We start from the raw sequence: 14,473 nt of genomic DNA on the forward strand, positions 1-14,473 counted from the left end.
ATTATTCTTATCAACGTTAAATATGTTAAATTTATGGTATTTTTAATAAATTCGTAGAAAGAAAGTTAAACGATTGACAAGAAATTGTCCAGAAACTGACGTACAATGAGTGAAATGTGTTTAAAAAATATCCTAATTATGGCAGGAAGAGGATAGCTTTAAAACGAATATTTATTTTTTGTACAACATATAATAATAATAATAATAATAACGATAATAATATTTAATAATAATAGTATTTCAACGTTTATGCTATTGCATCATCATAATGTTGATGTTACTCAGGGAAAAGGAGATCAAGGCTAACACGAACCAGTAAATCATTAATGCATCTTCATTTCCGGCCACGTAAAGGAAACACGAGATTCTGACGCAACAAAGAGGAAGTATATGTCCTGGTCGCGTTTGTAGCTTATAAAAGCGTCTCGACGAGGTCTGATCTTTAATAACCATATAAGCATGTTCGAACGATCTTTTAGACGACTTCTTCTACTTTGTCTGTTGTTGAATGCGATCTCTGGATCGCCACAGTTACGAAGGTGGGACGAAGAAGAACAAACGAGAAATCTGAGGCATGCTTCCTGCCCCTCGTGTCGTCGAGAACGACCAGACACCCTGGTTTCATGGTGAGAATTCGAATTCTTCGCGTTTCTTAATTTCATCAGCTTATAAATATCAAACTGTTTGAAATTCTTGAAAATTTTAGGAAATTCCATTTCCATTTTACCGAAAAATGAATGAGCGATAGACTCTACCATGAAAATTAATCCGTTATTATTGGTTTTGCAAGAAAAAATTATCTAAAACAACTTTCGTTTTAACAAAAATTTAAAGAATCCTTTAAATTTTGAATTCCAAGAGATCGACGAAAATTTGAAAGAATTTAGACCTTTCACCATAAAAATATTTTTTACCTTACAACTCCCAATTTATTTTAATTGACGCTGAAACGTTAGAATTGACCCTAAATTTCTAGGGACACGTCCAGAAGAGAGTATCATGGACTCGAGCCAGAAAGCAGTCCTTGGCAGAGCAGCGAACCATTTAGACGTAACCCAATCTTCCAGCAACCCTACAATTCTCCATTCAATGACCCATACGATAGAGCCTCGTATGATAGAGCCATCAGAAGCAGAGGGACCCCACCTGTCACTAAATCAACAGCCACCTGCAAACGCGAGAATCCCTTTACCATCGGACGAGATTTCGATTTTGACGTGGCTCCTTCGCAAACCACCTCTATTCACAGTATAAATAATCCAGCATCCTCGTATCAATCTCATTTCCCAGTTTCAAGAACTCCAAATAGAACACCATACAGAAAGCCTAATTTCTATGACCTCATCAAAGACCAATCTGACTTGGTACCTTCAAGCAAATTGTATGCGGATTATGGCCTGACCAATAGTGAGTCTTCTATGAATAATTTCAAAAGACAATCAAGTGCCTTAGCTAATGATGAAGAAGATTTGAGGAACCTTGGAGCGGGGAAGGAGTTTAGCGTGAGCACAGGACCTGACAAGTATTTTGGGGATTATGGCTTGTCTAGTAGTCAATCTGATTTTGGTCATCCAAAGAAACCTTCAAATTTTGGAGCGAGGAAGGACTTTGAGACGAGCTTTAATAACGAGCCTTCATCTAATAATTTCAGAAGACCTTCAGGTCTGTCAATCAGTAATGAAGAATATTTCAGGAATTTTGGGACGAAGAAGGATTTTGGAATGGGTAAATATTTGCCTGGTTCCAATAACGAACCTTATTTCAATCATATCAGAAGACCATCCAGCCTGTCATCTGATAATGCAGATTTGGGAAATTTTAGATCGAAGAAGGATTTTGGAATGAGCTCTAGGTCTGATAGGTATTTTAGTGATTCCTTTATACACGGCAATCCTATGAGTCAATCTAGTTCTAAAACTCAAGTTAATCAATATTTCAAAGTTCAACCTAACCAGCATTTCAAAACTGAAACTATCCAATATCCTAAAACTGAATTTAACCAGTATTCTAAAGTTCAACCTAGCCCATATATCACGCCTGAACCTATCCGATATTCAAAACCTGAACCTGTCCACTATACCAAACCTGAACCTGTCCAATATACCAAACCTGAACCTGTCCAATATACCAAACCTGAACCTATGCAATATTTCAAACCTGAATCTAACCAATATTTCAAAGCTCAAACCAACCAATATTCCAAAGCTCAAACCAACCAATATTCCAAAGCTGAACATACCCAATATCCTAAAATTCAGTCCAACCAACAATCTGCAATGGGAAATCCTAGAATTCCTTATGAAAGAGAACCAAAAGTAGTACGGTCCCAATTTGTCCAATCTCAAAGGACTCAGACATCAGATGATAGCAGACAGATCTATGCTCCAGAAGTAAAACACAGTTCCTACGATATTCCAGGGGAGTTGAACGTGTTCAGGACGACGCAGAAGGTTGTTGGAGATGGCGTTGAGATTGTTAATAGTAGCAGATGGGAGAAGCAATTGGAGAAACATGAAGATCAGGAGTCTTACGAGATCGATGAAAATGGCGAGCAGATGGGAGCTGAGATGGTGGAGCAGATGGATGACAGTTATCAGGGTAATGAACAACTGGAATCTCGCGATGCGATGCAGCAGCAAGAGATTAAGAGGAAAGGAGACATCACGAGCGAAGATAATAATTCTAGGGACAAGAATGGATTCTCGGGGAACAGGTCCTTGGGCGAAGATTCCCCGAAGACTAGATTGATGCAAATGGAGACGATAGGAGATGACGATGTGTCTGAAGAAAGCACGATAGAGACTATGAGTGGTGTTTGATAGTTTGGAAACGATAATCGGTTAGAATGGAACACTATTAAAGAAGACTGGAATAAAAATAAATTTGTTCGAAGAATTTTTTCAGAATTCGAATAAAATTTTATTCGAAGAATTCTATGGTTCGAATGAAATTTTATTTGAGGAATTTTTCCATATATAAATATTTAATAAAAGGCGATTAATTATTTAACAATCATCTAGATAAAATTTTATTCAAGAAATTAGTTATAATTCTTGGGCAAGTTCGTTTTATTCGTGCGCTTTATTTGAAAGTTATTTGAAAACAATTTTACTCGAGTCATGTTCGAGTAAAAGCTGCGAATAAAAAACGAAGTTACTTAATTAAAAATGACGAATAATTGTTTCCATGTTTATAAAAACATTATTCGTTATTGATCTCGAGATTTTATTTGTTACGCGAAATAAAATATGCCAAATTGTTGGCTTTACGAGCAGAATAAAAATATTAGAAACTATCTAACTTTTGTACAAAATATTTCTATGAAATTTGTATTGTGATAAGAATATTTTACCCATTAAATTATACCATATGTGAAACATCCTGTATACTTCTTCGTATCTTCATTATGTAGTTTAGATTCTAGGGAATTATTTATACAGAAGCTAGTGAATAATGTGATTGTTAGATGAGAATTTGAAGAGTCGCTTTTGATGGAATAAATTCTTGGAAGGTGTTTTTCTCTTGCAACATTTATTCTCTTATTTATTTTTGTGTTACGTATTGTTTGGAATAATAGCTTGAAAGGTTGGACTAAAAATGGAAATTAGTGAAATGTATCGCCAATATTTGGTAAACAAAATTGCAGAATATCTTCATCGTTTTTTATCTACCACATCGTGAAACTCGCCAGATATTTGAATAAAAATCTTCCGGGATACTCGTATTCATGAAATTTTAATGTACGCGTTTTCTGATGCGCGAAAAATTCTCGATACAGTAAATATTCGACTGGGGCATTCGATCGTTACAATGTTCGTTTTAAACAGTGCAAGAAAATAAATTTTTCTATATCAGATGTGAACAGCCACTTTAATCTTAAAAAGATTACTTATCACCGCGATAAGAAACGATTCATTTTCTGTAGAACTAACCTCCAAATTAGAATGATAATAATTAAAAATAATTAAAAAACATATGTTCTAAAATATCATTTTAAGTAAAAGAATTACGTTTTGTAATGAGATCAAAAGAGATCTCTCTTCTTATAGAATATTGTATAATAAAAGAACGCATTTCTTTGAAAACCTAACCTAAAAATTAGGCTGCTACAGTTGAGAAAACTCCAGTTAGACGATATTCTGAAGCATCATTTTAAATAAAGTAGTTAGGAAATAAAATAGGAAAAGGAGTGCGAAAACGGCAAAAAGTGAATCCCGATAATAAAAAGGCATCCAAAGGAACAATTCAATGAAAAATGTGCTAAGGAACACATTAGAAAAGAAATTGCAAGAAGGCACCAAAGGTAGTAAAACAACAACAGGTAACAGGAATCTACCAATGCAACGTAAAACGGAAGCAGGAAAGTAAAGTACTATTACTTTTACTCGATTTTTATTTTTACGATCTCGTTACGCCGTGCACTCTACTATATATATATATATATATATATATATATATATAACTTTCCATGAAGCTCTCCTACAATGGTGTGTTCTAATCAAAGAGGAGGAAGAAGTACAGTGATTCTTGGAAGAAGAGAGAAGGCACTGCTTTGAGATTAAAACGTATTCTCTCTTCAAACCGACGGGGAAGAAACAATTCGATCATTGAAGAGGAAAAAGAGAGACTCCTGAGGAGAATTACAAAGCAGGTTAGGGTTTCGTGTAACCTTGGTTTGATTCAACTTTGGACGTCGGAGGAAAATGGTCAGTGAAATGAGTTTTTCCCCTTTTCCCGTAGAAGGATCGGTGTATTGTGAAAAATAAACTGGCAGAGAATGGGTTCTTTCAAGCTAGCAAATTTCATTCCTTTCTCTTCTTTTTTTGTAGTATATTGGTTTGGCAACTAAGTGATTGCGGATTTTGTCAATGCCATCTAGTGACCTCGAACGAAAAATTTTTATTCTATATTTTCGATTTCTTTTTTCGCGTAGAATCACCCCCTTTCCGCTTGTACCACCAGTTACCAATCACCCTGTATATATAGCTTGGGAATAAATAAAATTAAACGAAGATACAAGTTTCACTCTTATGTAATATCCGTAGGATAAATAAAATGACGAAATGATACTTCTCCCGATATTCTTCCTTTTATTTTATTTGTTTAAATCATAAATACGAACGCGTGATCTTGACGAAATATCTCACTACTGTTTCTCAATTACGAAACGAATATCAGCTGAATAATATTGTTCAACCTGTATGCAACATGCATTCTTATTTTGGAAACATTATGCAATAATAACAATAATCATCGTAACCATGACGATGACGAAATCGAGTTTATTAATCGTGTTTCTTAATCGAGTTTATTTATCGAGTTACATGTTCTTGCAGTAAAACGTAATGTCACTGCATCCGATGTTTCCGTATTATTCTCAAACACACGGCTACGCAACAACTATGAATATTAACCCTTTGATCTATTATATGCATTAACAAAACCAGACAGAAATAAAGTAACCGAGAAAGCCTAGTGAAGAATCGTCCATTTTGTCTGCGAATAATATAATAAAAAATGAATAAAATAATTAACTTGTGTTTTTTTTAATTAATTTGCGTTTGATTTAAATCGTAAAAATACGTCAATCAATCGTTTAACGTTCAAAATGACAGTCGATCGTTTAAAGCTTCTACGGTCATAACAATAAATTTATGAATTTTATCATCGTCAAACATACTGTTCCGTTAATTTAAAATGGTACCAAGATCTGACGCACGTACCGTTATTTTTATGTTCAAAATTTGAAAAATTTTTTTCTGCAAGTAGAATTCCGTAAAAGATACCGAGTTAATGTTCCTTTCCAGCTAAACTTCGATCTTTTGTTCTCGAAGGTCTAACCTCGATCAAATAGGCGTTGCTTCGAATAAAATTAACCGACACCCTGTTACTTACACTTATACGAGTCATTTATTACACATTGCTGGTCACTAACGCTATTTTAAAGCTATGAATTTAGAAAAAAATGCAATTTACAAAAATAGAGAAATTGCACAAAACTGTAGATATTTAAAAAGATTGCAAAATGTAAAGTAATTGAATAAATTTAAGAAATTGAGGAAGTGAAAAGCTCTAAAGAAATTTAGAGAGTTAAAGAAACTAAAGAAATTGGAGAAATTATCTTTTTTTTCTGTCTTGTATTTCCAAAAATATCGTATAATTTGCATATTGCCGCATACTTTATAAAATGCTTGTAAAGCAACTTAATACAAGAAATTCTCTATCTTGGAAAGTTTCGCGGAACCGTTTCACGCATGGTAACACGCCGACAAACCAATAATCCACTATCGCGTCAACAAAGTGGCTCAATACCTTCAAATTACGCTCACTCAGCACCATTGCGTATATACGCGTGCTTCCTAAATAAAACCAGGTCACTGTATTTCACCAAATCCCTATAAAAACCGAGCTCCTCATCAGGATCCTCACAGTTCGACTTCGAAGAACAATCCAACTAAAAAAATGAATTCCAAAGTTGCTTTCTTCCTCTTCTTCTTGGGTCTGTCTCTGGCCCAGGCAGTTCCAACGAACATCAACGAGAAATCACTGGACGAAGGCCATAATCTGAAGATCGACAAGACAGAAGAAGACGACCAGGCTAGATCCAAGAAATCAGTCATCTGTCTGGATTCAGGTAGCATGGTACCTCAAGCACAAACTTATAGCATCCAAGCTGCTCCTCAGCCTGTTCAAACGTTGAACATTCAGCAAGTACCCCAACGAGTGCAAACACTCAATATCCAAGCTGTCCCTCAATCAGTTCAAACTTTCAGCATCCAACCTGCTCCTCAGCCAGTTCAAACCCTCAATGTGATTCAACCTCCTGCTCAAACTTCCTTGAAATTCATCCAACAGCCTCAACCTTGTCCACCTTCTCAAACCAACGTCAACATCATTCAACCACCAAAAGAAGAGAAACCTGTGAAACCAGTGGTTGAAACTATTATCAAAGAGAAGATTGTGAAGCCTGAACCTAAACCAGAGAAGATCGTGGCCCCTAAAATAGAGAAGGAGCCTGTTAGGCCTGCGTACGAGGAACAAATGATGGTGGTTCCCCCCAAGCCTGTTATGATGATTACTGAACCTGAACCTGTGGCCACTTATGTCAAGGTACCTCAGTGTCAACAATGTCAACAGAGTATTATGCAGTGCAGCTGCACTAAACAGCAAGTTCCTACTTTGGCCTCGGCTGTCTTCATGGAGCCTGCTATGAGGATCTATAAGGAGAGAAGTATGGGCCGCCATATGGTTCCCATGACCCATCGTATGCATCATCATGTAAGTTGAAGTATTTGGCGATACTCTTAGCAATGCTTTAGCAATGTTGGTACAAACAATATTACTCTAACGGTATTGAACTATTTTAATATTATGCAGTGCTATTGGTATCCACTGAGTGAGAAAGCTTCTGTTTTGGTTTCCGTTCATTTCTTCAGCTGTGTTTATAAAAACGTAAATTTGTATAAGTATTCAGGGCTTGATCAGTATTTTTGTGATAGGATTTTCGATTTCTCTGGATGAGGTGATCAATTAAGTCAAATTTTGTCTTTTTTCAGATGTGATCTGTGCACCTAGCAGAAGGGGTTACCACCAGAGCTGGACCTAGAGTAGTTAAGAAGATCAAAAATGAGAGAAAATGTACGATTGTGAAAAATATGAATAAAATTTGAAGAAACATACACACGTCTTGATTTCTCTTTCCAAATAACTACCAGATCTACCGGTTGCCTAAAATTTACCTCACCAAATTTAATCACATTTAGTCACATAAAAGTACCATTAAACGAGACGAACTTTAATATATCTGGTCCTAAGTAATTAGCATGTAAATGGTCTCCAATGAAAATAACAGCGTGTAAATACTGTTTGTAACTACTGTAAATTCATGCTACCAATTCAGGAACGACATCATATCATCAGCAGCCTTCATACGAGCTAACTTATGAAATTCTTCGTAAACCGAGCCACAGATCGATTTTCCACTCACTGGGCAATCATAATAATTAGAATTCGCTAGGATGACAGCCACGAGCAAGATTCATTTACCAAACTCGAGAATATTTCGAATCACTTATAACACGAAGAATCGATCGTCGTCGTTAGATTCATCAACGAATCTTCGACAATTTATCACGTTACGTTCAAGCAAATGGACTATGGAATCTTCTAAGGGAATGCTAAAGTGCCCTGAATGCCACTGGTCGCTAATGGAGCCAATGACATCATCTACAGCGTGTTAAAAAATTGTGGAGGATATTTATATTGTTGTTCTTAGTTAAAATCCCACAATCAATATTTTATTTACATTTAAGGCTGTTAAAGTTACTAATGTATTTTTAATGTAACATTTATTTATTCGTCATTTGACAAACAAGTTACATGATTTAAGTTATGCAAGCCTTTCATAGACTAAAGTAGATGACATTCTGAAATTTTTGAAGTTTTGAGTCAAAACAGTGTTGTGTGCGAGTTTATTGATCGATCGACTTATCCAATTTACCTAATTTCTATATAATTTCATCAGTTTCCTCTGCTTCTCATTTTGTGAAATCAATCAATTTGGCAAGCAAGTTTTATACCTGACTCCTTACAAATTCTGTACAACTGCTTCCCTTACATTTATATTTACTTTTTCCAATCTTATGTTTATCAATATATCAACCATGCTTAATTACTTTAATCAGAAAACAAGTGGCTCATATATTGTGTTGGCAACTAAGTGATTGCTGATTTTGTCAATACCACCTAATGACAAAATCCGCAATTACTTAGTTGCCAACCCGATAGTTTCTTAAATGATTTTTGTACATGAATTATTCCCACTGTCTTCATATCTAGTAACATACTTCTTTTTTTTTTTTTTTGGAAATGCTCTGTACATTATCTCGATTAGCATCGTTCAGGGTATCGATAGAACGCAGAGGAGGATGATCAAGAGTAATTAAGTTGAACGAATGCATTTCCATTAATATACATATGTATTATCCGACGCATTACTATTCGCGGTGTTCTAGGTGTGAGCCATTATCTGCTCTTTACCAATATAAATTCCGCCAGATAATGGATAATCGATGCCATATTTTTAACTTTGGCTTTGATGGAACGTATTCGCCTCCGGCTAGCCACGTATCGAACGACCAGACAAATTTTCCCTATTTTTTGTTCTGCGAAACTATTTTAAATTTCCTTAAAATTATCTTAAATGCAACTTTAAATCGTTTCTCTTTTGTAGAAATTGTACATTAACACTTTGACTGCCACGCGAAAATCACATGCTTCACTGAAGACGCCACGGCAGTATTTTTATTATTCAAAGCATATAATGGCAAAATAATAATAAATTCTTACCCAATGGACCATTTATCTTATTGGGGTTAGGTGGCACCTTGGTAACACTCGATAGCGACATATTATAACAAGGCTTCGTTTATGTCAACAAACCATTCGCATTCGTTATTCCGTCGTAAGCAAAACCTGTAGGATATATTGTTGAAACGTGTAAAAAATATTAGTAAACAGTACTTGCTCATTCTGTGGTAGTATCATGGACGAAAGGCCTAAGAGATATCGGGCGAACTGTAAACAATGTCGCGAGAAAGTCGAAGTGTCGACAGGTCCAACGATGTATCGTCGGTCCGATGTATGTTTAATTGTTCAATGAGGCACTTTTTTTCAAAGTATCTTCTATTTATCGGTTATATTCAAAACTGTCCTAACTGTCAATTTTCATATAATTTTTAAAATGGTAAGAAATTCGAGCGCTACGATCATCAATGACCACTGTGGCGTCACAGGAGAAACCGTTGGCCGGTCATATATAACCCACGTGGTAGCCAAAGTGTTAATGTTAATCGACGAATTGAGATCTTACGTAAATTGAGGTTTTGTATAAATAAGACTTTATATGTTACACGTACGCACACGAAGACACAAGTAGAAAGAGTATGATAACATTTCTTTTCTCGGACGAAGCTATATTGCTAAATAAGTGAAGGAATCTCGCTGCAAGTTATTTTGCCTACGTACGATCCTCTCCATTTCATGCATGATTTTCATAAATGTTACTGTTTCGCCGAGTCACACGTATTTAATAATTTTGTTCATTACTACATTTCATGGAAGCGCTGCATCCACCATGGAAATGTAAAGAACGAATAATTAGTAATGTCATGCATAATTTTCTAAGGATGAAATAATCAACGTATTTGATTTATTAAAATTCCATGCATAGGGAGCTGATACTGAATTATCAAAAGAAATATCGATTCGAGATAATTGTAGAGAATATTTATTAATTAAGATCTTTTGAATTACTACACGATCCTATCAAAATTTCAAGAGAAATTTGTGGAGAAAATTTATTAATTAAGATCTTTTGAATTATTACACGATCCTATCAAAATTTCAAGATTAATTTAAAGCTAATAAACATTTTTTTACTTCGATGGACACGGTTTTATCAAAATTTCAAGTTTCGCTATATGCAATAAATATTTTTTTATTTTATTTACTCAAGATTTTGCGTACTAAAAAAACGACGTACCTAATCAAAATTTCTTGAGTAGATAAAAATATCTATGCTTCAATCATTTCAATGAAAATTATAGCTTCGATGAAAACGTAGAAAATGACCGAGTATCAAGACTGAAGAGGGAAATCAAAAGCAATCAAAATGATTACACAAAGCAATTTTCATTATAAGTCACATTTCAGGTCAAAGGTCGACAACTAAATTTTTATAGGTTATGCGTATACTCTCGTGGGTGACTAATCGTAGTACTAATTCGAATAGTTCGTGCACTCTGGTTATTTCGACTATAGGTCATATTTAGTATTTCACGAACACCTTCTTGTTTTGCCTTTTAAAGTAACTCTTACGTAACAATCGCTCTTCTTACGTAAAACATGCTAACATTGCGAAAAATCTGTCACGTTTATTGAAATCGCATCTTACGATATTGTTAGGAAATTTAGTTCAACGAGAAAATAGTCTCGTATTTTATAAAATTTGCTAACTTTTACGGGTTTTTTTTTTTATTGAAAAACCAAACGGTATACGAAATTGTATTTTATAAAATTTGTAAAAAATTCAGTTTAATCAGAAAGTAGTCTTGTGTTTTATAAAATATTTTAGTCTCTGTGAAATTTATTTTAATGGAAAAAGTCTCGTTATAAAATACACAGAAGATTTCGGCGAATGGGTTGGCGAGTACGTGGCAGATGAAAATTGTGAATCAGAAGACACTAACCTCTTGGAATTTTGCATGCCCATAATTCGATTCCCAGTGGCTGAGAGCAACGTGCCGATTCTCAGCCAAGAAGATATCGTTTTACGCTTGGTCACGACGTCTGATAGTCAACCGTGGAATTTTTAAACGTTCATTCGGGCCACGAAGGTTACGATGTGCCGCGTCTATATTTTTCTGCGAGCGACGCACGCGAACGCAGTCTTTTGTCCCGCTCTCGAGGTTTCTATGCTAAAGAATAACGCGAAATTCACTAAGCTATCGTATCTCTTTGCGTTTCGATACAATCGAAGCTTCTACTTTTACATTTTGTCCTCCGATTACAGAAACTTTTGGCAATTTTAACATTTTTCTTTTCGAGGGAACCGAGTGTACTTTAAGAAGATTTTTATCAGTTTTTCTAATTTTTGGATTCTAATTACAGACACCTCTCGTGATTTGGAAATTTTTATTTTTGGAGGGGTTAGATGGATTTTGGGGAAACCTTTTAGGCGAATTTTAAACCTATGCGACGATTCGATGATTGGTATTTATTACGTAAATTTAATTTGGAATTTAATTTTTAAAATCAAATTAAATAAAATTCTAAATTTAATTTAGAATTTGAAATATCAATGACGATCTAACAGTATAATACAATCTGACAGTAAAATATCGCAAAACGTATAGTTGAAGTTCAATCTTTTCTTTTCAATAGCGCCTTCGAACTTGTGATATTAAAATTTGATAACATTTATTGAAAAGTATATAATTACAGGAAATCTGAATTTACGAAATTATACTCTTCCTTACTTGTACCTATGAATGTCTCATTTCTAATGAAAATCCAACGATCCAACGTATATTCCTACAAGCATATACAGTGTAATATATTCGTTTAATTTCTAAGCGTTGATTTTTCCGTACGCAATATCATTTCCTATTCAAACGCATAGAAGAAAGTACGAAACGTGGTTGCAATAGAAAAACGTAAGGTTAGAATCTTAAGTTGTAAGATCATTAGGAGAGAAATCTTTCATATGACCACAAAGAAACGTAAAACCTAGAGAAATATGCTGACGATTCGAAAGCTTTTCATCGATAGTGGGAACACGTTCGAGTCACATGGTGTTACAGAGAGGTTAACTTTTCTACTATTCGGTACAGAGCACGTACAGGCAGTGTTCTTTCTTCTTATTCGATGGAAGATATCTTATTCCCGCGGTTCCAATAACAACCTGTCGTCGTCGTCGTCGTCATCGTCGTTTTCCTTCTCCTGCTGTCGACTAGCTGCACAAATACTTACGTTCGCCTCGAAAACCTCGATTGCCTGTTTCGAGAAGATACCAAGTCTGCGGATAGAAGCGAAACATCAGCCAGGATTTTCGTTTCTCTTGTTCCGTCAACGGATAAGAACGAACAAATATTTTTCTATTTTAAAACCTTGCAGAAGAAAGTGAAATGTAGATTTCAATTTTCTTCCAGATTTTATTATCACCGAATCATCTCATTGTTTGTTTCTTTTTTTTTTCAGGTAATTCGTTAAGCGAACGTTTGTTCGAGTAAATGTCAATAGAAATTTATTAAAAGTTATTCCGGCATAATCGTTTATTACTACCACGATACGTATTGAGTCATTGAATCGCTATGTTGCGAAGTTTCTCAGCCACGTATACTCGATATTTCATATGTCAGATTTTATGTCTCAGAATTCTCCCACTTTCCTAACCTAACCTTAAACCATCACAATTGGTTGGCCATCTTTTCCTCCCAGATCTCACAAAGGACATAACCTAACAAACACGATGATGGTACCCCGCTGGGGGTAGCCACCCACACGATATATTAGTATACCGCTATAATACTTTACCAAATGTCCTACTGGACAAATTGTAAAATTTAAATAAATAAATAAAAAAAAAAATCTTCTCCTCTATCTAAGAATTTACCATCTTCAATACTTTTTTCTATGCTGTTCAAAGAGGATGTACGATTGTCTAATGTTACGTTTTTGTTTGGTTTGTTTTGGTTGTGTTGCCGTTAATTTTTGAATTTAGATTACATGGTAGCACTGTCTGATGTTTAATGCGTTTCGCAATTAAACTGCACGTTTCGGCTAACCTGCTACGCGCAGGAATACTGGCACGGGAGAGGATTAAAGTTGGTAAAAGTAAATGTTCGCTTAATCCTATTATATTATTAGACAAATATTCTCCACAACAAATGTTTATTCTAATTCTAATTAGATATTGACAGAATTGTCGTTGAGATTTCGAATACTCGAAGTTACGATCGTTCGCGATGCGTTTTCACTCTTATTAATTACAAGATTTTAATTTGATTGATTTTCAATAATTTATAAATTGGCAGGTACAAACACGTCGATTAACAAAACTGACAAGAACTGGGAACTAATGAAACAAAGAACTAAAAGCTAAGGAACTAAAGGACTAAAGAACTTAAGAATTGAGAGCAAAAAAACTAAGAGCTGTAAAACTAAGCAACTAAAGAATTGAAAGACAAAGTAACTGAGAAATTAAGAGCTAAAGGAATTGAGAACTAATCGCTATGAACATTACTTGCCAAGAAATGTGGAACTGATCGCCAAGAACCAAGGAATTAATCACCAAGAACTGAGGAACTAATCACACACAACTGAGGAATTAACTACTCTGAACTAAGGAATTATCTCTCTATCTTCTATATCGCTAGGCTTATTTATAATTACCTTACGACCTTGGAGGGGTCGTCATGTGACATGTGTCCCCACGTCATTCCGTGGGGGTTGTGAGGCTCGATTTTGGTTTCTATACAAATTCTTAAATTTTATCTGAATCTCAAATTGAAACGCTCACTCGCGCTATTGGTAGTTTGGGACGTGACACTAATATTATAATAATAATTTAGAGGATCTATTGTTATTTAATTTCCACGTTCAACCATAGTAATTTGCAATATATTTTTATTCCGCGCAATCAATGAGCAAGCAAGTAGATAAATAAAATTCTAAGTAATGAATAACATACGATAAACAATAAATATAACGATTTACATCTAAACTTGGCGACTTCTTTCTCCATCATTTTCATCACCAGATGGAACCACCATCGAATGCACGTATCTCGCTGAAATCTCTACAATTTCACCTCATTCCTTGTCTCGTGTTCCGCAAGTCTCGTTCCAGTTTCAGATACGCATCGTTTTCTTTGGTGCAGCGGCTCGAACCGGAAGCGACGACGATGAGAATG

General features: G+C 35.1%; 2 protein-coding genes and 1 long non-coding RNA gene across 3 annotated transcripts in view; 2 read left to right on the plus strand and 1 right to left on the minus strand.

Moving 5' to 3' along the window:
• The first annotated feature begins 182 nt into the window (after positions 1–182).
• LOC100743799 lies at positions 183–3,528 on the plus strand. Its single transcript, XM_003491786.4, has 2 exons — positions 183–626; positions 977–3,528. Exons 1-2 carry the CDS (start codon positions 460–462, stop codon positions 2,817–2,819), a joined length of 2,010 nt encoding a protein of 669 aa, XP_003491834.1. The 5' UTR covers positions 183–459; the 3' UTR covers positions 2,820–3,528.
• Positions 3,529–6,415: 2,887 nt separating this feature from the next.
• LOC100741232 (putative uncharacterized protein DDB_G0294196) lies at positions 6,416–7,679 on the plus strand. The gene is made up of 2 exons (XM_003491765.4): positions 6,416–7,278; positions 7,557–7,679. The coding sequence occupies exons 1-2, from the start codon at positions 6,463–6,465 to the stop codon at positions 7,560–7,562; spliced, it is 822 nt and encodes a 273-aa protein (XP_003491813.1). The 5' UTR covers positions 6,416–6,462; the 3' UTR covers positions 7,563–7,679.
• Positions 7,680–9,384: 1,705 nt separating this feature from the next.
• The window catches only part of LOC117152061, a 19,550-nt gene continuing 14,461 nt past the window's right edge, over positions 9,385–14,473 (minus strand). The window contains exon 5 of the long non-coding RNA XR_004462290.1: positions 9,385–9,531. This is a non-coding gene — a long non-coding RNA (uncharacterized LOC117152061). The remainder of the gene's footprint in view (positions 9,532–14,473) is intronic.

This window comes from Bombus impatiens, unplaced genomic scaffold, assembly GCF_000188095.3.
Source record: "Bombus impatiens unplaced genomic scaffold, BIMP_2.2 scf_0637, whole genome shotgun sequence".
NCBI classification, from domain to species: domain Eukaryota; kingdom Metazoa; phylum Arthropoda; class Insecta; order Hymenoptera; family Apidae; genus Bombus; species Bombus impatiens.

Bases quoted from the DNA above. Each gene is read 5' to 3' on its own strand.
- LOC100743799 (XM_003491786.4), top strand. From the start codon at position 460: ATGTTCGAACGATCTTTTAGACGACTTCTTCTACTTTGTCTGTTGTTG. The intron at 627-976 runs GTGAGAATTCGA...CTAAATTTCTAG, and splicing joins CCAGACACCCTGGTTTCATG to GGACACGTCCAGAAGAGAGT.
- LOC100741232 (XM_003491765.4), top strand. From the start codon at position 6,463: ATGAATTCCAAAGTTGCTTTCTTCCTCTTCTTCTTGGGTCTGTCTCTG.